Source organism: Dermacentor variabilis, chromosome 4 (genome assembly GCF_050947875.1).
Source record: "Dermacentor variabilis isolate Ectoservices chromosome 4, ASM5094787v1, whole genome shotgun sequence".
Taxonomy (NCBI): domain Eukaryota; kingdom Metazoa; phylum Arthropoda; class Arachnida; order Ixodida; family Ixodidae; genus Dermacentor; species Dermacentor variabilis.
Window position 1 is genome coordinate 178186890 of NC_134571.1, and position 21925 is coordinate 178208814.

A 21925-nucleotide genomic window follows, 5' to 3' on the forward strand; every position below is an offset into this window, starting at 1 on the left:
CGGGCGGAGGAGGTGGCCATCGCCTTGGCCGTCTCCGACCCCGGATGCACTACAGTGTTGTGTGACTCTAGAACGGCAGTGAAGAACTACGCCAACGGTAGGGTATGTAGTGAGGCTGCGCGCATACTGCGCAAGGCCGAAGACATCGGACGCAAAAGCGCTGTGGTGATCAAGTGGTTTCCGGCCCACATGGGCAGTGACGTGTCGGAACGCGGGAACGTGAACCACAACGAGACGGCCAACTCGGCCGTGCGAGGACTAACCAACCGCGCAGCTGCAAGCACGGCCGACTCGGAGTGTTGGTCGCGGTGCAGTGCCAAGGACAAGATGACCACCTTCAACGAAATAGTGAAGTGGTACAGACTTAACAGACAGACTATGCCGCCACCTCACCCGGGGCTTACCCGGGAGGAGGCAGTGTTATACAGGCAATTACAGACGGGGTCCCTGCTCACCCCGGTGCTAGCTAAGCACGTGTGTCCGAGCGTGTACGCGAGTGACGTGTGTAGACTGTGCGCTAAGGAGAGAGCCACCGCGGCTCTCATCCTTTGGGACTGTAGTAGAAATCTACGAGAAGCCAGTGAGAAGACGACGATCCCGCCGCGGCTAGAGGCTGCAACGAGGACCTATGACCAAGATACACAACTAAAGGCCGTCCAGCAGGTCTCGGCAGCTCTAGAGAGGCAGCGACCTCGCGAAACCGAGGAGAAGGGGGGAGCACCCCCAGGAAGGGGATGGCGGCCCTCTCGGATCCGCGGAAGTAGCGAGGAACCAAGACCTCGAGGAGCACAATGCACGAGACTGACGTAGTGGCCGCGTCGCGGTAAAAGCTTGTCCTCCCTGCGTGGAGGGAGCCTAACCGACTCTGCAGGCATATTTACTAAAGTTGTTCTCTCTCTCTCTCTCTCTGGTGGAGCTCACCATTTTGATGCACGCGGCTAGCCGTATCTTTGCTTTATCCAGCGGCCATGCGGGTTGTAACCGCCATGGTAGTTCGCGTGTATACGTCATGCATGAGCAAAGGGCCTAACATATTACGTATCCCTGTGACGTATCAAGTGTCAAACAAAAGCAAGCCTTCTAATCCCGCCAGTAATCATGAAAGTGAAGCCCGGAACTATATTCTGCTGTACAAAGATATTGCCTGTGTACAACTCGCACCTTGGACCATGCTGCGAGTCATTTGTGTGAGAGAGTATAGCTTCTCAGCTGACCATGTGCAGGAAAACACATCCTCAGCTAAGACATGGGCAGTCTCAAATACGACCAATACAGACTGCTCTAGTCGTCGTGGCGTTGTCACATCAGATTGTTGGCTTGAGAATGTCGGTGCTGCTTGCGCTTGCGCGTCGTCTGCGCCGCTGCAAGGGGCGGACACGTCTTCGTAGACCAATGACGGGAAATAGCCGTCACGCGTTTGTTTCAATACCGCGCCGGCCGTCGTTGACAGGCTTGCAGTGCGGAGGGAGGATTACATCACGCAGCCAGCCTTAGCAATTGAATGCTCTCTGAAGTGGTGGTGGCGAGGCACGTGACCTGCGTCGAGATGATGGAGCAGGAATTGAGCTTTGCTGAGGCGTTCGGTTTCCAGTAGCTATGGCTGTCGTTATTATTCGGTGCGAGCTTAATCAGCTGGCCACCCGTGGCTCTGCCTACAGAGAGGGAACACTAAATCTAACGGCGCAGTTTGACGTGCGATCACTTGTTGGGCCATCAGGTTTGGCTTCAATCACGTTGCGGTATGCTCCCTCCTACCTTTTTCCTTCCTTTATGTAGAGCGGTCTCTGTCACGACGGTGGCGGCTACGGCTGCGTTCATTCGGCTGCCGTTAGTTGTTTGATCTTTGGCGTTCGCGTCTGTGTTGTTGATCACCGGTAGAGTGCTCAAAGCGTTCTTCAAGGGTTTCAGCAGAGCGTCCAGTTGTAGATGCTCCTGGAACGCCCTCTGGACGCTGCGTAGCCGCTTCTTCGCTCATGTTCAAGATTCAGTCATCGTTTGGCGACATCACAGTTGATCGCGCAGGGTGTTGTTCATGTGGTCGACAGGTTGGAGTAGCTTCGGTGCCATGGACTGGGCTGTCGATGCCGCCGGGGCCATGCAGTAGGCTTAGCAAGGCCACCCGCTGGTACGAAAAAGCGGCCCTAAGACAGCTGATGAGCAACGCGACTTTTCGAGACATGGATGACGCGACTGCGCAGAAGAAGCTAATCGACAGAAGAAAGTGAAACGTGAATAGCGCGCCAAACAGTCGAAGAGAGTCGTAGCGCCACGAACAGACGTGCGCTCGCATCCGAATTGAAATTTGATCCTCGTCTAAGTGTAGAAAAATTATCTGTGGGTGAAGTGTGGGAAACCGTTCACGTGGTGCATATATATATATATATATATATATATATATATATATATATATATATATATCATATGTAGGGCACCTAGGATATAGGACACACTTTTTATATGTATAGGCTGTGTGTTGAGCAGCCGCCTTGACAACACTATGAAGTGCGGTAAACGCGGTTTAAATCATGGATTCGGTCAAAGAGGTGCGACAGAATGGTGATCAATGTTTCTCGCATTTACTGCTAAATCACCAGGAAACTTCTTTTGCTCCTAGTTTATACTTTGTTTCTTCACTATCTTTTCCTGCCTTTCTATGGTTTAAAAATCCATCTTCCGCATTATAAACCTTCATTTGGTAGATGGCGCTCCATCGTGTCTCTTTCGGTTCAGTCTCGTTATTAGCGCTGTTTGCTTTGGGAGTCATGTACCAAATAGATCAACAATGGACGTAATTGTCTCAAGCGACCACGCCTACGTCTTCGGCTGGGGGCGCAGAGTGGAAATGACAGTAAGGTCGCTAGATAAAACTGTACGCTGTAAGTTTACGCTGTAACTGTACGCTGTAGCTTTACGCTGTAACGTAAAGCTATTCCAAACTTTTCCATTCCAATTCTGCAATCAGCCGTCCGCGATTGGTCAAAAACTTTTTTGAACCACCCCCACTTCGCCTGTCTGTCACGCGACGTCACGAAAACCGCGATAGGTTCCCATCTGACATAATGTGCGCTCACTGATTATGCACGATTTGACCGAACAAAAGAAAAACAGTTATCTCTGATTCGACGCCTTTTCGCCGTTAGACCTCAGCTACTGGTCAAAAGCTTTAGGGCTGCGCCCACTTCACCTGCATGCCACGCGACGTCACAAAACCGCAAGAACTCACGCGTCAAAGTGACGTGTACGCGTTAAAGATGCATTAATATGCCGAACAAAACTGAATTTTCTTCTGAATAGCCACAGACTGCTCCATTCCGAAAGCAATAAAAGATGGCTGCTGCCGATCGTTCAGGCACTCGCTACTCACACCTGACGGAGAGCATGGATTTATTTGCGTACAATAAAACTTTTTGCGTGACCGTATAACGTTTTCGAGCACTTTCGGCACCTTTACGACCTCGCTTCGCCAACTCTTCTTTGCTGACGATCCGTTTTAGCAGCATTCTTAACCTTCTGTTGCATGACGCCGCGATTTTCGACCAGCCGCCGCAAGCTAAGTAAGGGAAAGCGGACCAATCGCCCACGCCGCCACCACCCTCTTCATCCGGTTATCGATTTTGAGAGCACTTGCTTGGCCACAAGGGGCGTGCTCCTCGCCCCTTGTGAGCGAATTAGATAAGACAAGCCGCTCAGTGCAGGCAATGTTATTTGTTTTTCAAGCAACCAAAAGTGACCTTCTATAAATGAGGAGACAGTTCGATTGGTGTCTTTAGACAACTCTGCGGGTCAGCGTCCGATGCTTGCGTCGGCGGTTACCCAAATTTGACGCCAGGAGAGTGGAATAAAAAGATAGTGGGATAGTTGTACGTTATAGGGCCCCAGATTTGCTCTTTTTTGTCTAGGGACCTTCAATGATAGTTGTGTGTGTGTGTGTGTGAAGTGACTTTTAAGGAGAATGGAAAAAATAAGTGCAGTGCCGTAACTGTCTCTCACAGGAGGACACCTCAACAGCAGTGCAGGGGGAAAGGAGTATCGGGAGAAAAAGATCAAGAGAGAGGAAGGGAGATGGAGGCAAAAAAACAACAACATAAGCGAACGCGGGGCTCAGAGCCGCGCTGTTAGTTGCGTCACACTCAACGCGCTAGCTGTCACAAGGGAAGAATTCGAGCGCAATCCCCTTACCACGGCTACTACGGTGCAGTTTTTGCCACTGTCGTAGACTATACCATCTTCAGGATCAGCCCACGAAAACAACTAGACACAAAGAAATGATGGCGCTTAATTTCCTAAGAAGGCTAAACGCCTAAAAAACCGAGGTCCTTGATGTGTGAGGCGTACCGCTCGGCATTTTGCACTCGGATTGTGCACGACGCAGTCCAACGACGTCAGAATTTCGAGATGCTCGGATCGGTAACGCAGCGTGTTATTTGGAGGTATATATTCTGATGCGAAAGCGTGAAATGGCACACTGGGCGAAAAAGCCGGCGTCTGGCGCCTGTAGGAGAGAAACGGACGAGAAATTCCCACAGGCTGCGACGCCACGTCACGAGCGGGCCTCGACACTGCAGAGTGGGTTAAAGGCAACGCCTGCTGCCTCGACAGCGCGACAGCCGCTGCGTTAGGGTAACGGGCTGCTGGAAGCCGGCGCGTGGTCCGTATCGCGCTCTCACCCACTCGGGGCTTAGCTGCTGCGAGTGCTCGCCGGACGTCGGTGGCAGACTGCCTCGAAGGAGCACTCAGCGACATTCAGTTGCACGTTGAATGCGAAGAAGTGCTTAGGTGTCCTCGGATTTCTTCTGTTTAAGGGCCGACACACCGCCCACAGCTCAGCAGTCCCGGCCACAGGACGAGGCCTCGCAGCATCCGTCGCACGGCGACGTCGTTCCGCGGCATGATCGTCGGTCAGCCTTCTTAGGCCGAGTCATGTGTGACGAGCCATCTATACACCACGTCGTTTTCAGCACTGCGGCAGCGTGTACCTCGGTAATAATATTTTAGCGCGCAACGCAGCGTTGAAAATAGCGCTTGCGCATCGTTTAACTCAGTGGCGGCATGATGTTCGAATTAGTGCCACTCCACTGACCTGCAATTCCTCTTCTCCAACCAATCAGTGGCGCTCCAACATTCTCTCCTCTACGGCCGGAGCTCTTCCTTAAAGCGAATGTTCACCCTCCTTTCCAGAACGGCGAGGTGGTGGAGGAGATTTTGCGTCATACCCCATTCGCAAAGAACCGTTTCCCTTTCTGCAAAATCTTTCCGTACTTAAAATTAATAAATCATCAGTGGCAGTCAAATTTACCAACACCACTACGTTAACAGCACACTATTGGAACTTGCCAAGGGTAGTCAAAGTAGCGTTATTCCGGTGCAACGTGCACGCACTTATTGCACATAAGCAACTACTGTCCTATCCTGGAACACCAAGAGAACGCACTGACTACAGACTTCGAAGTCCTTTAATATTGTGTCTCTATTTACAATGAATTTGTGACTTGCGCGAATTTTAACAAAGAGGGTGCACTATCTGCTCCTCTTTGGTTGCAGGGACCGGCCTAGGCCTCTTTTTCTAGTTTGATCAGTTCGAGGATGCCGTCCTGCATTTCTCTCACAGCCTGGTACTCGGTGAGGCCCAGACGGCGCTTGTTGGAGATGTCGTAGACGCCGCCCTCGCTCTCCGTGTGCTCTCCTCGAGTACCTGCAGTGATAAGAGCAGGGCACAACAGTTACAAGAAAGAAATAAATAAGACGAGATAAAAGATGGTGTTGATTGGGCAAATCATTGAAAAGTATGAACGATGTCAGGGCATAAAGAAAATTTTCATCCATCGAATTTTCTGTTCCATGTGAGGTGATAGCTGTAACCACAACACACAGAGTATGTATGTATGTATGTATGTATGTATGTATGTATGTATGTATGTATGTATGTATGTATGTATGTATGTATGTATGTATGTATGTATGTATGTATGTATGTATGTATGTATGTATGTATGTATGTATGTATGTATGTATGTATGTATGTATGTATGTATGTATGTATGTATGTATGTATGTATGTATGTATGTATGTATGTATGTATGTATGTATGTATGTATGTATGTATGTATGTATGTATGTATGTATGTATGTATGTATGTATGTATGTATGTATGTATGTATGTATGTATGTATGTATGTATGTATGTATGTATGTATGTATGTATGTATGTATGTATGTATGTATTGTAACTGATACGAAAGGCGCGGACAAGAAAGAAGACGAAGAGAACGAGGAGCTTGAGAGGCCCGGCTGCGCTACGATCACGCTACTATAATCGTCCATGTCCTGTAAATAAAACCGTTTCTTCGACGTCTTCGTCCGTCCTTCCGGCGAAGGGGCGCGCATCTCTCAGTTGCAGAACAGAACTTGTCGGGGCAGCAGTTAGAATGGGCCGTTGTTCGTCTGCGTCGTGGGACATATTCAGCTCCGGTGGATTTGGTGGGAGTCCAGCAAGGCGACGGCTCCGTCGAAGAACTTGTGGTTCAGCCTCCGTTTTCGGGTGTCGATTACCCAGCACCTTCCACCACAACTGTTACGACGTTATTACCTTTCGTCGAGTAGGCGGCGAGTGGCTTCATCTCCTTGGTGTTTGTGCTGTGAGTGTTTTGTTGGCTGGGAAAGTGTTTATGTCGGAATTCTTTGTTGTTTCTCGTTGCTCGCACGATGTTATTCTTGGTATCCATTTTCTTGAACAGTGCGGCGCTTCCGTGGTCTGTAGTGGGGAAACATCATTGAACAAGTTATTTATATCACCACATTCCGAACAAAGCTCGGGTGGTCAAGACAGGGACACAGACACACTCAGTGTTCTTGAAGAAGTGATTGCACCATCGAGGTGCCTGACGCCCGTTCGTGTTTCGATAACTAGTGTTGATGCTGATTGTGTTCACCTTGTAGTTAGGCCTCTCCGCATAGACTGTGCTAAAAAAGATATACTTGTGCCCTGCTCTGTCGTGTGCATGACGAAAGGAGTCGCCACATTGTGGGCGCTGAACCGTTCCGCCACGCCGGTTGTCCTTCCTCGTGGTATGAAAATCGCTCTCTTCGATAAAGCCGCATGTAGCTCATAGCGGCACTAACTACGGACGTCTCTACAGCTTGCTCTCCTTGCGATAATCGCTATTCTGAAGAGCTAATGCTTGGCATGAATAGCAAGGCTTTCGGTACATCGGAACGGCAAGCACTAGTACAGGTCCTTGCCAAGCATGAGGCTGCATTCGGCTTCACGCATGGAGATGCACTCCTTCATTTACCGTCGTCCCGCGCTCGTCACAGAATAGATACCGGCTCAGCACACCCCATCCGCCAGAAGCCCTACCGAGTGTCATCGTCTGAGCGCAAAATTATTGCAGAGCAAGTCAAGGAGATGATGAACAAAGGTGTCGTACAAGAGTCGTCTAGTCCATGGGCAGCCCCAGTAATCCTGGTCCGAAAAAAAGATGGCTCCTGGAGATTCTGCGTGGATTACAGACATCTAAACGCAGTGACGAAGAAGGATGTCTATCCACTACCGCGAATCGATGACGTCATTGATTGCTTACACGCTGCTTCTTACTTCTCAACACTTGATTTGCGATCGGGGTATTGGCAAATACCTATGGACCCTACCGACAAGGAAAATACTGCTTTCGTGACTCCAGATGGCCTATTCGAATTTAATGTTATACCTTTTGGCCTTTGCAACGCTCCTGTCACCTTTGAAAGATTCATGAACGCAGTACTGCGTGGTCTAAAGTGGGAGATATGTATGTGTTATCTCGATGATGTTGTAATCTTTGGCCGCACGTTTGAAGAACATAACGAACACCTCAGCCTCGTTCTCGACTGCATTGAGAAAGCTGGACTGGTTCTAAACTCAAAAAAGTGTTGGTTCGGCGAACGTCAAACACTGGTCCTGGGACACTTAGTCGACAAGGATGGCGTCAGACCCGATCCTCGCAAGATTGAAGCGGTGAGCTCCTTCAAACCACCGCAGCCAGCACGTGAACTTTGCTCATTCATTGACCTATGTTCGTATTTTCGTCGTTTTGTTCCCCGGTTTGCCGACATCGTTTACCCGTTGACAAGTATTTTGCGACGAAATGCATCCTTCCATTGGACACCTTAGTGTGACGCATCATTCTCTCAACTGAAGCTTATACTAATGTCAGCACCCCTCTTGCGTCACTTCGATCCATCTTGCCCGACTGAAGTTCACACTGATGCTAGTGGAATTGGGATAGGAGCGGTGCTTGTACAACGTCACAGTGGCGCAGAACATGTTGTCGCATATGCCAGCCGTTGCCTGAGCAAATCTGAAAGAAATTATACGGTTGCGGAACAGGAATGCCTGGCAGCTGTTTTCGCCATACAAACGTTTCGGTGTTATCTTTACGGTAGACCATTCAAGGTTATCACCCGCCACCATTCTTTATGCTGGCTGGTCGGTTTGCGTGATCCCTCTGGTCGCCTCGCACGTTCGGCGCTGCGCCTCCAGGAGTACGACTTTGTGGTATCGTACAAGAGTCGCCGTCGTCACGCTGACGTAGACTGCCTCTCTCGGATTCCTCTTGCGACTACCGACTGCGATGCTGAGAATTTTGACGACTGTCTCGCTGCTGTTACTTCTACGTTTCCTGACGCGGCAGACTGTTAGTGAGAACAACGGAATGATCTTACCCTCGACCCGTATTTTGTCGCCCCCCGTACTTCTCTCTAGGGCTGCGGTCGCTTTAGTGTCCGTGATAAGTTGCTCTACAAAGCTAATTATTCCGGGAATGGAGCGCGTTTTCTTCTCCTTGTCCCTGAGAGTCTCCGCTCCGACGTTCTACGCGCCATGCATGACAATATGACCTCCGGCCGTTTCGGCTTCGTACGAACGCTGCACCGCACGCAGGAGCGCTTTTACTGGCCCAAGATGTACGAAACAACCAAGCGCTATGTCGCTAGTTGTGAAACATGCCAACGTCACAAGCGACCGACCACCGCAGCCCCGGGCCCCCTTCGGACATTGACACAGCCCAGTACGCCGTTCGAGCAAGTAGGCATTGACCTTTTGGGTCCATTCTCGTTATCTAACAACAAGAACCGTTGGATAATTGTCTGCGTAGACCATCTTACACGGTATGCAGAAACTGCAGCCATACCGTCTTCCACCGCTGCTTGCGTGGCGGTCTTCCTGCTGCGTTCCGTGGTCCTTCGTCATTGCCCACCACGTGTTATCATGAGCGACCGTGGTCGCGAGTTCACTGCTGATGCCATTGAAGAGTTATTTCGTTTGTGCACGTCACAGTTCCGCCATTCCACGCCGTATCATCCACAGAACAATGGCCTCGTTGAAAGGACAAACAGAACGCTGACCAACATGCTTGCCATGTACGTCTCCTCCAATCATAAGAACTGGGATGACGTGCTTCCGTTGATCACTTACGCATACAACACGACGAAACACGAAACCACGAACTATAGCCCATTTCATCTCCTGTATGCGAGGTTACCGTGAAGCCCTCTGGACACTTTCTTACCCTTCGTACTGCACAGTGACGATTCTGTATCGAAGACATTGTGTCTCGCCGAAGAAGCCCGTCGAATAGCTCGTCTTCGTAATCTGGACTCGCAATGTCGTTCGAAAGAGCGATACGACGACCGTCACGTACAAGTATCATTGGAAAAAGGTGACTTGGTCCTTCTTTGGACACCGCGACGCAAGCGTGGATTGTGCCAAAAGTTCTTGTCGCAATATTCAGGCCCATCTGTAGTTGTGGACCGCCTGAGCGAACTCACTTAGGTCATTGCTCGCCTCCTGTGCAATGGTCGGCGATAAAGCAGAACTCAGCTGACTCATATTGCTCGCCTGAAGCCTTTTTACGCTGCTTGCCCATCCTGACTACCCCCACGGGCTTCGTCTGCTTGCGGGGAAATGTAACGGATACGAAAGGCGTGGTCAAGAAGAAAGAAGACGAAGAGAACGAGGAGTTTGAGAGGCCGGGCTGCGCTACGATCACGCTACGATCATCGTCCATCTCCTGTAAATAAAACTATCTCTTCGCAACTCTTCGTAACAATATGTATGTATGTATGTATGTATGTATGTATGTATGTATGTATGTATGTATGTATGTATGTATGTATGTATGTATGTATGTATGTATGTATGTATGTATGTATGTATGTATGTATGTATGTATGTATGTATGTATGTATGTATGTATGTATGTATGTATGTATGTATGTATGTATGTATGTATGTATGTATGTATGTATGTATGTATGTATCTGTCTGTCTGTCTGTCTGTCTGTCTGTCTGTCTGTCTGTCTGTCTGTCTGTCTGTCTGTCTGTCTGTCTGTCTGTCTGTCTATCTATCTATCTATCTATCTATCTATCTATCTATCTATCTATCTATCTATCTATCTATCTATCTATCTATCTATCTATCTATCGTATTTGCACGATTCTGCCGCGTACATAAAGTAACGAAACCCGAGTCGACGCGTATCGAGATGAAACGATCTTATGGAACATACAAAGACATGCAGACATGCACATAGCTAAATTTTTACTGGTAGTCGCTATCACAGTCCGACGACACATCATTTTCGTTGTCTGCCGACCACAGAACGCCATCTTCAGTTCAGGCCGCATTCCACGCACCGCGGATCCGCCTTGCGATATCTCCGAGCAACAGCAAATCAAGGCTTAAAAAACAACGTCCATTCGATGGCAGTGTGGCAACTACATTGCGTAGAAATTTTTTTAGTAAGAATCGATTTCATTTTTGATTTTACTTAGAATTAATTACGATTGTAGCGTGCAGGAAAATTTTAACGCACGTTTTCTTCAATAAAGATGCGTGTTAGAATCGCGCAAATACGGGCATCTATCTATTATGAGACAGCACTCGAGGAACGACCTAGGCTGAACCGCCGTTTCCGAGTTCCAAGGTGCAGCGTACGTATGGGCGAACAGAGCGCGCGCAGAAGTCATGATGTGGATACAGGTGATCCGCTTATCTTCGCACTGTTGTTTTTCTACTGCTATCAGCAGCGTTATGACGCTTCTGTTATTTCACGAAGGGGCACTGCGGCATGAGATAACAGTTACGTAACCAATTTGGTAAGCTGTTGCGTAGGGGATAAGTTCTAGGATAGGTTCCGCAATTGTTCCGCTGCACTCCAGTCGACTCCAGTCGATTTGCAGCGTTCTGAGACGCATTATTCTATAGTTTCGAATTCTAAGCCACGAAATTTTATTCGGTGGCGACCAACCGTGTTTTCACTATGGTCACCGCAATGTTTACCTTTCTTTGGCGAACAAGACTGTGCCGAATAAAGACTTCCTTCAATTAGTCATCCTTCAGAGTCTGTCTGTGGGTGTACTTGATTTACATGTCGCTTTCACGGGTAAATTAACATTACGGAGCGGGAGGAACCGAACGGTTGCTGTATTTTTTCCCCTAATATTGAGCATCATTAGGCGCTGAACATTTCAAATAGAGTCTGGAATTATGAGATAAGGAGGGCTAGCCGCTTCTCCTATTCATTTATATTCGCCATAACGTTCGAATAAGTAGCGCTGATAAGAAGCAGGTCGTGAAATTTTTAATACATCTTTTGCTCAAAAGGGTGGTGTCATACACGAAAGAGCGGCCTCTCTTAAGGCAACGCCGTTCCTACGGACGCGTCCGAGGCAACTAACGCAACATTGGTTAACGAATAGCTATGTCAGGCAGGCTGCCAAAAGTGGTGGCGTTCACTCAACTACGCGCGTTTTGGAAGAGTTATTTATGATTTTCTTCTGGGCAGAACACTACACGCACAGTAACATTCTCAGTTGCTGTTACCCACGTTACATACAACTTAGAAACCTAACAAACGCAGTGTACAACAAACACGCTTTTACGACTCCTTCACGAGTGCACAACGTCGTCAGCGGCAGTATAAAGCGACAAGGTGTTGAAGTATGTAACGTTTAAAAAAATTCCGCGAGCCTCCGGTTTGAGTACGGAATGAAACAACCAGAAATGTGGTGCCATTGTTCGCTATGAATATGCTGCATGTTTGTAAACAATCAGAGCGTCGCTCTTTGCGAAACGTGTGTAGCAGGAAGCGGCGTACTGATTAACAGCCGCGCCTACTGCCTCGTCCTCACCGTTCGCGCATCAATGTGTAATTTGTATGGTTGTTTGCCAATAAACACAACAGTGCAGTGTCTTGTCAGCTGTGCCTGGTTTGCTTGAGGTCTTATCAGCGAGCCATGGACACATAAAGTTATGCAGATCCAACACACTGGGGTAATTAGCTTAGACAAAGTAGGCGTTTTCGAGGAACGCTTTTCTCAATTAGAGTTAAGATGCACGCACGCCTGTTACAAATACAACCACGAAACCCAAAGAGGAAGAAAGATCGACGCCGTCAGGACGGAAGCTTCTGGAACGAGCTTCGTCTTCTGTGTGCGTCCCTTAGAACGTTGAATAGGCGGGGCCGTGTCTAACCGCTTTCCTCCTGGGTCTTCAACAAAACCTGACGATAAAGTAGGGAACCTTTCCCCCCAGAAACTCCTCGGTCAACATAAACGTGAGGCGCTTAAGCATAGCCAGACAGTGCCGACCAAAGCCAAACAGTATCGCACGCACTAAGGACCTCGGTGGTTTTGCACGAACTGCTCGCCGCTATAAAGGGCGTGGTTCTGTTCCTTCTGCTGCCTTCTGTCTATGCTGACCCACTTTGCGTTTATGAGCACGTGCTCGCTGGTATCAAAGCTGTGGCATTCCAAGATAGTCAATGGGGCGGAATTTCGTAGGCAGCGTAAACGGCGCAGCGGTGGCGTAGAGATAGAACACCCGCCTCGCGTGCAAGAGGTCCGTGGTTCGAATCCCGGTGCCGGCAACTTCCTACCGGATTAAAAAAAAGAAAAAAGTATCCGCGTGTTGATAAAATTGAACAAACAGGCCTCGAGTGTGGCCTGATCCCGGTGACCAGAACCGGTAACGCACTCCCTCACCAGAGCAGGATTGGCCACCCTAGTGCAGTACTTGGCCACAACCTCCTATATGAACACAACAATCAAACCCCGGCCCTCAGTCCCCAGCAGCTGCGAAGCAACTGACCAGGGCGGCAGTCAGACCTGCGACGCAGCAGAGGGTGCTAAGAATCACTGGCTCCGGACAGGCCGCCATTGGAATATGAACCTGGCAACGTTTAACGCTAGAACGTTATCTAGTGAGGCGAGTCTAGCAGTGCTAGTGGAGGAATTAGAGGGCAGTAAATGGGATATAATACGGCTCAGTGAAGTTAGGAAGCCAAAAGAAGCCTATACAGTGCTAAAAAACGGGCACGTCCTGTGCTACCGGCGCTTAGCGCAGAGAAGAGAACTAGGAGTCGGATTCCTGATTAATCAGAATATAGCTGGTAACATCTTTTGTAAGATTAACACTAAAGGCACAAGTATAGTTGTTGGTTGCCTATATCGAAGCCCCGTATGTGGACACGAATGCATAATTGCCATACAAGAATATTTGCAGCAACATGCTCGTAATTGTCGTGTTATTCTTATGGGTGATTTTAACCTTGCCGACCTTAACTGGTCTACCATGCAGTACACAACAAAGGCTTCAGAAGCCCTTCTCGATATGATGTTAAATTTCAACTTGCGCCAAATTGTGGAATACCCCACAAGGGTGCAAAACGAGTCTCGGAGTATACTTGACCTGATCTTAATAAGTAGTAACTTTCTCTTAGAACAAGTGAAGTTAGAAGTAATAGAAGGAATATCCGATCACAATATTCCGATGTGTATCTTACCACTAGATTACAAAATATCAGTGCAAACCACAGCCCAAACTATAATCAATTTCGACAAAGCAGATGACGCCCACATACAAACCTATTTATCTCACGAATTCCAAGAGTTTTCGGCATTGGCCTCAGATCCTTTGTCAGATATAAATGTTGTCTGGATGCGTTTTAAAGACATAGTGTCCCACTGTGTAACCCATTTTATTCTTGTTAAATCGAAAAAACCCTTGAAAAATAACCCATGGATTACTCGGGAAGTAATACATGCAAAACGCCAACTCAAAAGGTTACGCAAAGCTAGCAAGGCAACAGGCAATACTCCATCTAAGACCCCTAGGCTAGCGCTTGCAGCAAAAAATTTCAAACAGAAATCGAAAGAAGCGAAACACCATTACTTCAACACCGTACTCCCCAGCTTTATAAAGAACAATCCACATAGATTCTGGAACCACTTTCGCCAAAAAAACACACTCATAACTCAGCTCTCGTCAAGTGAAAAAGCGGATAAAGCCAACAGATATAACCAATTCTTTCGTTCGGTCTTCACAAACGATAATGGCGTCATGCCGGACTTAGTTCCACGGACTGTTTCCACTATCGACCCACTCGTTATCACAGACGCTGGTGTTCTTAACCTTCTTCTTGCCCTAGACACTAAAAAAGCATGTGGTCCGGACAATATACCCAACCAATTTCTTAAAAGGTACGCACAGTGGTGCAGCAGATACCTCGGCCTTATTTTCCGTAAATCCCTATCGACATCAAAACTACCCAAAGATTGGAAAATATCTAAAATTATTCCAATCTACAAGTCGGGAGATAAATCCGTTGAATCAAACTTCAGACCAATATCGTTAACGAGCACGGCATGCAAACTACTCGAACATATAATTCTAAAACATTTAACAATTTTTTTTGAAAACGAAGGCATCCTGTCCCCTAACCAGCATGGTTTTCGCAGGGGTTTATCGACCATACCTCAATTAACAGAAGTCATACACGATCTCGCGCTGGGTATTGACAATCATGGCCAAACGGACCTAATCCTACTTGATTTTTCTAAAGCGTTTGATTGTGTTTGTCACACCAAACTAATAAATAAACTAAAAAGCATTATCGGAGACACAGAAATTGTTGCTTGGGTTCGTGGGTTTTTGTTTAATAGGTGTCAGTTTGTTATTTTCGAACATACAACATCAGATATAGTATCAGTTACGTCAGGAGTACCACAGGGCTCCGTGCTTGGGCCCTTGTTATTTCTCGTGTATATTAATGATATAACCACTAACATAGACTGTAAAATAAAGTTATTCGCGGATGACTGTATCATTTATAGAGAAATTAAAAATGATCAAGATCACTACTTTCTTAACAAATCACTTAGTAGTATTACGAAATGGTGCTCAGACTGGCAGATGATAATGTAAAAAAATCAGCATGTATGACCATAACGAGGAAAAAAGAACCTTCAGACTTCTGCTACACCATAAATGGTACAGTTTTGACTAAAGTACAAAAATATAAATATCTAGGCTTAACAATAACGTCAGACCTAAGGTGGGACGAGCATATTCACCACATTACCTCATCTGCTATGCAAAAGTTATTTTTCCTTCGCAGATCACTTCAACTCGCACCCTTGTCAACAAAACTCCTAGCATACAAAACATTTGTGAGGCCGATCCTCGAATACGGAAACACTGTATGGTTCCCTCACACCCAAACTAACATAAAGAAAATAGAAACAGTACAAAGGAACGCCATTCGATTTATCCATAACAAATTTAGACGTGAATGCTCTCCCTCTAACCTTCTAGCAATTTCTGGGCTCCTTACGCACGAAGCACGAGCGAAACAGGCACGTTTGAAATTTCTTTATCAACTTCTGCATAATTCTTTCAAAATTGACATTTCAAATTACATTTCTTATTCACAAACACGACCTACCAGGCACAAACACACAAACACCTTAGTAGAATATAAATGTACTAATAATGTGTTTAAATATTCCTTTTTTCCGGTTGCCATCCGTGAATGGAATATGTTATCGCCTCTCACCACTAACACAGAGTCACTGTCTCAGTTTGAATTAGAAATTGAAAAAATTGTTTAGCAAGTTAAAATTGCTGAGTGCTATTATTGATCGCGCAAACCACCATGTACTTGTGTCCTGTGTATGTAGTCGGGTATGCACTGTAGAATACCTCAATTGCCATTTCTTACTTCTTTTTGAAAGTTCGCATGTACTTTGTTTGGTGTATACATTTTGTAGTAAAAATTGTTCATGTTTTAAGGTGCAAAACTGACGTTATACATGTATTCATACTTAACATTATCAGTGTTCTTTGTTTATGTGCATATATATAGTGCCCTCCTGCTATGGTCTCAGTAGAGACTGGCAGTATTGTAAATAAATAAAATAAATAAAAATACAGGAATTCTATAGCGTTAACAAGAGGGTGGCAGGTCTTGTTGTGAAACTTAATCAGAGGTACAAAATGAAGATTGTACAGGTCTACGCCCCTACATCCAGTCATCATAACCAGGAAGTCTAAAGCTTCTATGAAGACGTGGAATCGGCGATGGGTAGAGTGAAAACTAAATACACTCTACTAATGGGTGACTTTAATGCCAAGGTAGGCAAGAAGCAGGCTGGAGACACGGCAGTGGGGGAATGTGGCATAGGCACTAGGAATAGCAGGGGAGAGTTATTAGTAGAATTTGCGGAACAGAATAATATGAGGATAATGAATACCTTCGTCCGCAAGCTGGATAGCCGAAAGTGGACGTGGAGGAGCCCGAACGGCGAGACTAGAAATGAAATAGACTTCATACTCTGCGCTAACCCTGGCATCATATAAGATGTGGACGTGCTCGGAAAGGTGCGCTGCAGTGACCACAGGATGGTAAGAACTCGAATTTGCCCAGACCTGAGGAGGGAACGGAAGAAACTGGTACATAAGAAGCCGATTAATGAGTTAGCGGTAAGAGGGAAAATAGAGGAATTCCAGATCAAGCTACAGAACAGGTATTCGGCTTTAACTCCAGAAGAGGACCTTAGTGTTGAAGCAATCAACGACAATCTTGTGGGCATCATTAAGCAGTGTGCAATGGAAGTCGGTGGTAACTCCGTTAGGCAGGATACCAGAAAACTCTCGCAGAAGACGTAAGATCTGATCAAGAAACGCCAATGTATTAAAGGATCTAACCCTACAGCTAGAATAGAACTGGCAGAACTTTCGAAGTTAATCAACAAGCGTAAGACAGCTGACATAAGGAAGTATAATATGGATAGAATTGAACATGCTCTCAGGAACGGAGGAATCCTAAAAACAGTGAAGAAGAAACTGGGAATTGGCAGGAATCAGATGTATGCGTTAAGAGACACAGCCGGCAATATCATTACTAATATGGATGAGATAGTTCAAGTGGCTGAGGAGTTCTATAGAGATTTATACAGTACCAGTGGCACCCACGACGATGATGGAAGAGAAAATAGTCTAGAGAAATTCGAAATCCCAAAGGTAACGCCGGAAGAAGTAAAGAAAGCCTTGCGAGATATGCAAAGGGCGAAGGCAGCTGGGGAGGATGAGGTAACAACAGATTTGTTGAAGGATGGTAGACAGATTGTTCTAGAGAAACTGGCCACCCTGTATACTCAATGCCTCATGACCTCGAGCGTACCGGAATCCTGGAAGAACGCTAACATAATCCTAATCCATAAGAAAGCGGACGCCAAAGACTTGAAAAATTATAGACCGATCAGCTTACTGTCCGTTGCCTACAAACTATTTACTAAGGTAATCGCAAATAGAACCAGGAACACCTTAGACTTCTGTCAAGCAAAGGTCCAGGCAGGATTCCGTAAAGGCTACTCAACAATAGATCATATTCACACTATCAATCAGGTGATAGAGAAATGTGCGGAATATAACCAACCCTTATATATAGCTTTTATTGATTACGAGAAAGCGTTTGATTCTGTCGAAACCTCAGCAGTCATGGAGGCATTGCGGGATCAGGGTGCAGACGAGCCGTATGTAAAAATACTGAAAGATATCTATAGCGGCTCCACAGCCACCGTAGTCCTCCATAAAGCAAGCAACAAAATCCCAATAAAGAAAGGCGTCAGGCAGGGAGATACGATATCACCAATGCTATTCGCAGCGTGTTTACAGGAGGTATTCAAAGACCTGGATTGGGAAGAATTGGGGATAAAAGTTAATGGAGAATACCTTAGTCACTTGCGATTCGCTGATGATATTGCCTTGCTTAGTAACTCAGGGGACCAATTGCAATGCATGCTCACTGACCTGGAGAGGCAAAGCAGAAGAGTGGGTCTAAAAATTAATCTGCAGAAAACTAAAGTAATGCTTAACAGTCTCGGAAGAGAACAGCAATTTACAATAGGCAGCGAGGTACTGGAAGTCGTAAAGGAATACATCTACTTAGGGCAGGTAGTGACGGCGGATCCGGATCATGAGAAGGAAATAATCAGAAGAATAAGAATGGGCTGGGGTGCTTTTGGCAAGCGTTCTCAGATCATGAACAGCAGGTTGCCATTATCCCTCAAGAGAAAAGTATATAATACCTGTGTCTTACCAGTACTCACCTACGGGGCAGAAACCTGGAGGCTTACGAAAAGGGTTCTACTCAAATTGAGGACGACGCAACGAGCTATGGAAAGAAGAATGATAGGTGTAACGTTAAGGGATAAGAAAAGAGCAGATTGGGTGAGGGAACAAACGCGAGTTGGTGACATCTTAGTTGAAATCAAGAAAAAGAAATGGACATGGGCAGGACTTGTAATGAGGAGGGAAGATAACCGATGGTCATTAAGGGTTACGGACTGGATCACAAGGGAAGGGAAGCGTAGCAGGGGGCGGGAGAAAGTTAGGTGGGCGGATGAGCTTAAGAAGTTTGCAGGCATGGCATGGCCACAATTAGTACATGACCGGGGTTGTTGGAGAAGTATGGGAGAGGCCTTTGCCCTGCAGTGGGCGTAACCAGGCTGCTGCTGCTGATGATGATGATGTAAATGGCGCCTGGATTGTAACGGTGGTTGAATAGATAAAGTATTCAAAGTAAGGTGTTATTATTCACTCATATTTTAAACTGAAGAGCGATAGGCCACGTCTTAATAATTAACACTTGCTAATAAAGTTAAACGTCTATCGAAAGCGCATCTAAAGTTTCATTATGGCGGCTGGCGTTCCAAACAGTAGACGACGCCGGCGTATTCAGCATGCAATGTTGTTAATGCGGCGGCCCACTTGATATGACCAGGCATCTACCAAATCTTCTCTCCTAAGCAAAAAAAAATGTATATATCTTTATTTCTTATTAGGCACTCAGGAGTAGCTTGCTAATTTACCTTAGGACGTTATCTCTACGGCATAGGCCAAGTAAAATCGCAACGCTTACAAAAAAAATTTCATCAAGTAAATTGCTGTATTATGATGGTACCGATGTTTACACGAAATAGAACGAGCGTGCGTGGAATTTCTGAAAATATACTGGCGCGTAACGCGCATAAGGGTTTATATGCAATAACATACTACATGCCGTTGCAATACAGATGTACAGCCAGTAGAAGCTGTCCGCCATTGATCAAGTACACTTAACCGCATGAGGCCGAAGCTGGCGCGATCAAGTATTGTGCTGAAGTCCCTGCGCTTTTGTAGCTGAAGATATCGCACCACTTGGTTCACAATATTCGGCGAAGTTAAGCTCTATTTGAGCATAACCAAGTAACTTTTGCATCTGTCAATGCTGTCGCGACTGTTCAATACGGTGGCTTAAATCTTCTGGGCAGTGTCTACTCTCTCTGGCCGTTACGAATTCCAGCAGTATGTCATAATATTAAAGTTTTCAGCGTTCTTGCTCAATTTCGCTGCGACAGCTAACTAACTGCCACACTAACTAACGAGGAACTGCAATAACAAACGACCAACATTTTACGCGCTAGCGTACATGCCTATCTGTGAAATCGGCGAGATTAAGTCAGATGCCGCAGAGCTTGGAGAGATAAGCGAGCGTCGGAGGAGGTACAATTTCTGGATAGCACAGCAAAAGACAGACACAAGACGCCGCCTTGCAGGTGGTTTTTTTGGGTACATAAGTACGACGGATCCCCGAAAACACATCTCGTTGTTTATAGTTAGCGCTTGTCTTCATCTTTGCTTCTTGCGTCCGTGTTTTGCTGCGCTATCTAGGTATCATTCCATGATGACCGATGGACAAACCCATATTGCCACCCTCGACGGTAGAGCAGGGCGCTTGGAGGTGGAGAGTAGGAGCGCGCTGCGGAGGGGAGAAGGAGGGTAGAAGGAGGCGCGCTGGGTCAACGCTGGGTTCACCTTCTCTGGCTGTTGCTACGGGCTCTGTGTGCACTATAGTGTTTCTCACTATATTACCTAGAGGGAGATCTGGCGCCACCGTCTATGGAAGTTTTCGAATGAGCACTGTGCCGTCATGGGGACGACGGTACATGGGTATGCGAGGTTTGTGTTTGCTGGTGTTGTAGGGGGCCTCGTCTAAATTAGTATAAAAGGTTTTCATTCACCCATATTACATTTCCCAGTGAAGCTTACTCACCTGCAATGCATAACCAAGCAAAGGAAGAACAGACGACAAACTTTTCCAAGGAGACCGCGAGTCTTTCAAGGCGTCCTGGCTCTACAAGAACGATGCCAATCCGAAGTCACCATACACCAGCATTCCCACGCATACAACCGCGCGGCAGCAGCAGATCTCCCTCTAGGTAATATAGCGAGAAAATCTACTGTATGCGCTACGAACGTACCAAACTCGTTTGGCGATCGAGAGGCCGAGCGAGAACGACGGAGCTGCCACGCAATCGGCGGCACACCTAGCGCGAGTCGGCCGATCCCGAAGTCGTGGGCACGCGCCGGGAACGAGCTGAACGAGACCGGCGAAAGGCGCGTGCTAGGCGGGCCCAGGAGACTTCTGTAGAACGTGCAAGGTGGCTTGCGACAATACCGGCGTGTCGGGCAAGACGGCACAGCTTTAGAAACTCCGCAACATTACCCATGCGCTTGCGCGGAACCCGGGATTACAAAGAGAACGTTTTTTCGTGTACGTATTGGTTTGAAGCATTGATGAACTGTGGAATATAAAGGCCTTGTGACGTTTCCTTTACAGTCACCAGCGGTGCACTGTCGTCGTTTTGACGGTGGCGACACCGCATGGCTTAGACGCAAAACGCGCGGCATGCTGCAGGCTAGTTCGCGTTTCAAACCATTCGTCGCAGCGTATCGACGCTGCTACGTTTCACGTTTTCGCACGAAATGCTCGCCGCAGAAGCGAATGAATGCTCATCGTCCACCGACACGAACGCACAACACGTGCACCCTACCGCAAGAAGCTAAAATCCCAACACCATTGTGGCGCCTTCATTAGTCCCGTTTGCGCGAGTGCGACAGTAGCTTGTCACATTTTTTAGCGCATCGCAGTAATTACTATGTGACAAAGTTTTATTTAGCGCATTGCCACTGATCCTAAACAACCTCGAACTTGTTTACAGCAATTTGGGTTGCATCGGTGATGGGAGGAGAGAACACAATACCAGTTATCTCTGTATCAACCCGACACGCCAGAGTTTACATGCACCACTCGAGACGACTTACCGCGTCTCGAACTGCCTTTCCTAGCACATCAATGGGATTCACGTTTGTAGCGCATTATCGCCGTTCAGATGAATGCGATGCGCTATAAATTTGACGCGCCACTTGCCGCATTCTTGTGAATGCCGCTAGTGAGGCCCCACTGTCGCATAGAGGCAAGTCTAATGGACAGCGGTCTAGTGTGCAGTGTTGGAGTGAGTAGTCGGCATGTGTCCAACCGGTACTCGCGAAGAAAGCTTCGCATTAACCAGCTGGTGACGGTGTAGTAACCATAGTAAATATAACTAATGAGTACTACTACTTCTTGGTTCCCTCTTTTGTTCAGGCAGGGATTGTTGGAAACGTGCTGGCAACAAAGGCCGATATGTTACCACGTCACGTGGTGACTTGTACATTAATTAGTACCAATAGAAAGTTCCCTTTCGGTGTTCTTCAAGCCTGTCCCCATTGTGACGCCGAACACAC

The 21925-nt window shown here is 47.0% G+C and overlaps 1 protein-coding gene across 1 annotated transcript in view; it reads right to left on the minus strand.

Annotated features, from left to right (window-relative positions):
- Positions 1-5435: 5435 nt before the first annotated feature.
- LOC142579970 (arginine kinase Lit v 2.0101-like) overlaps positions 5436-21925 on the minus strand; it is a 28762-nt gene continuing 12272 nt past the window's right edge. The window contains exon 7 of the mRNA XM_075690662.1: positions 5436-5692. Within this exon, the coding sequence (XP_075546777.1) occupies positions 5550-5692 (143 nt within the window). The 3' untranslated portion in view covers positions 5436-5549. The remainder of the gene's footprint in view (positions 5693-21925) is intronic.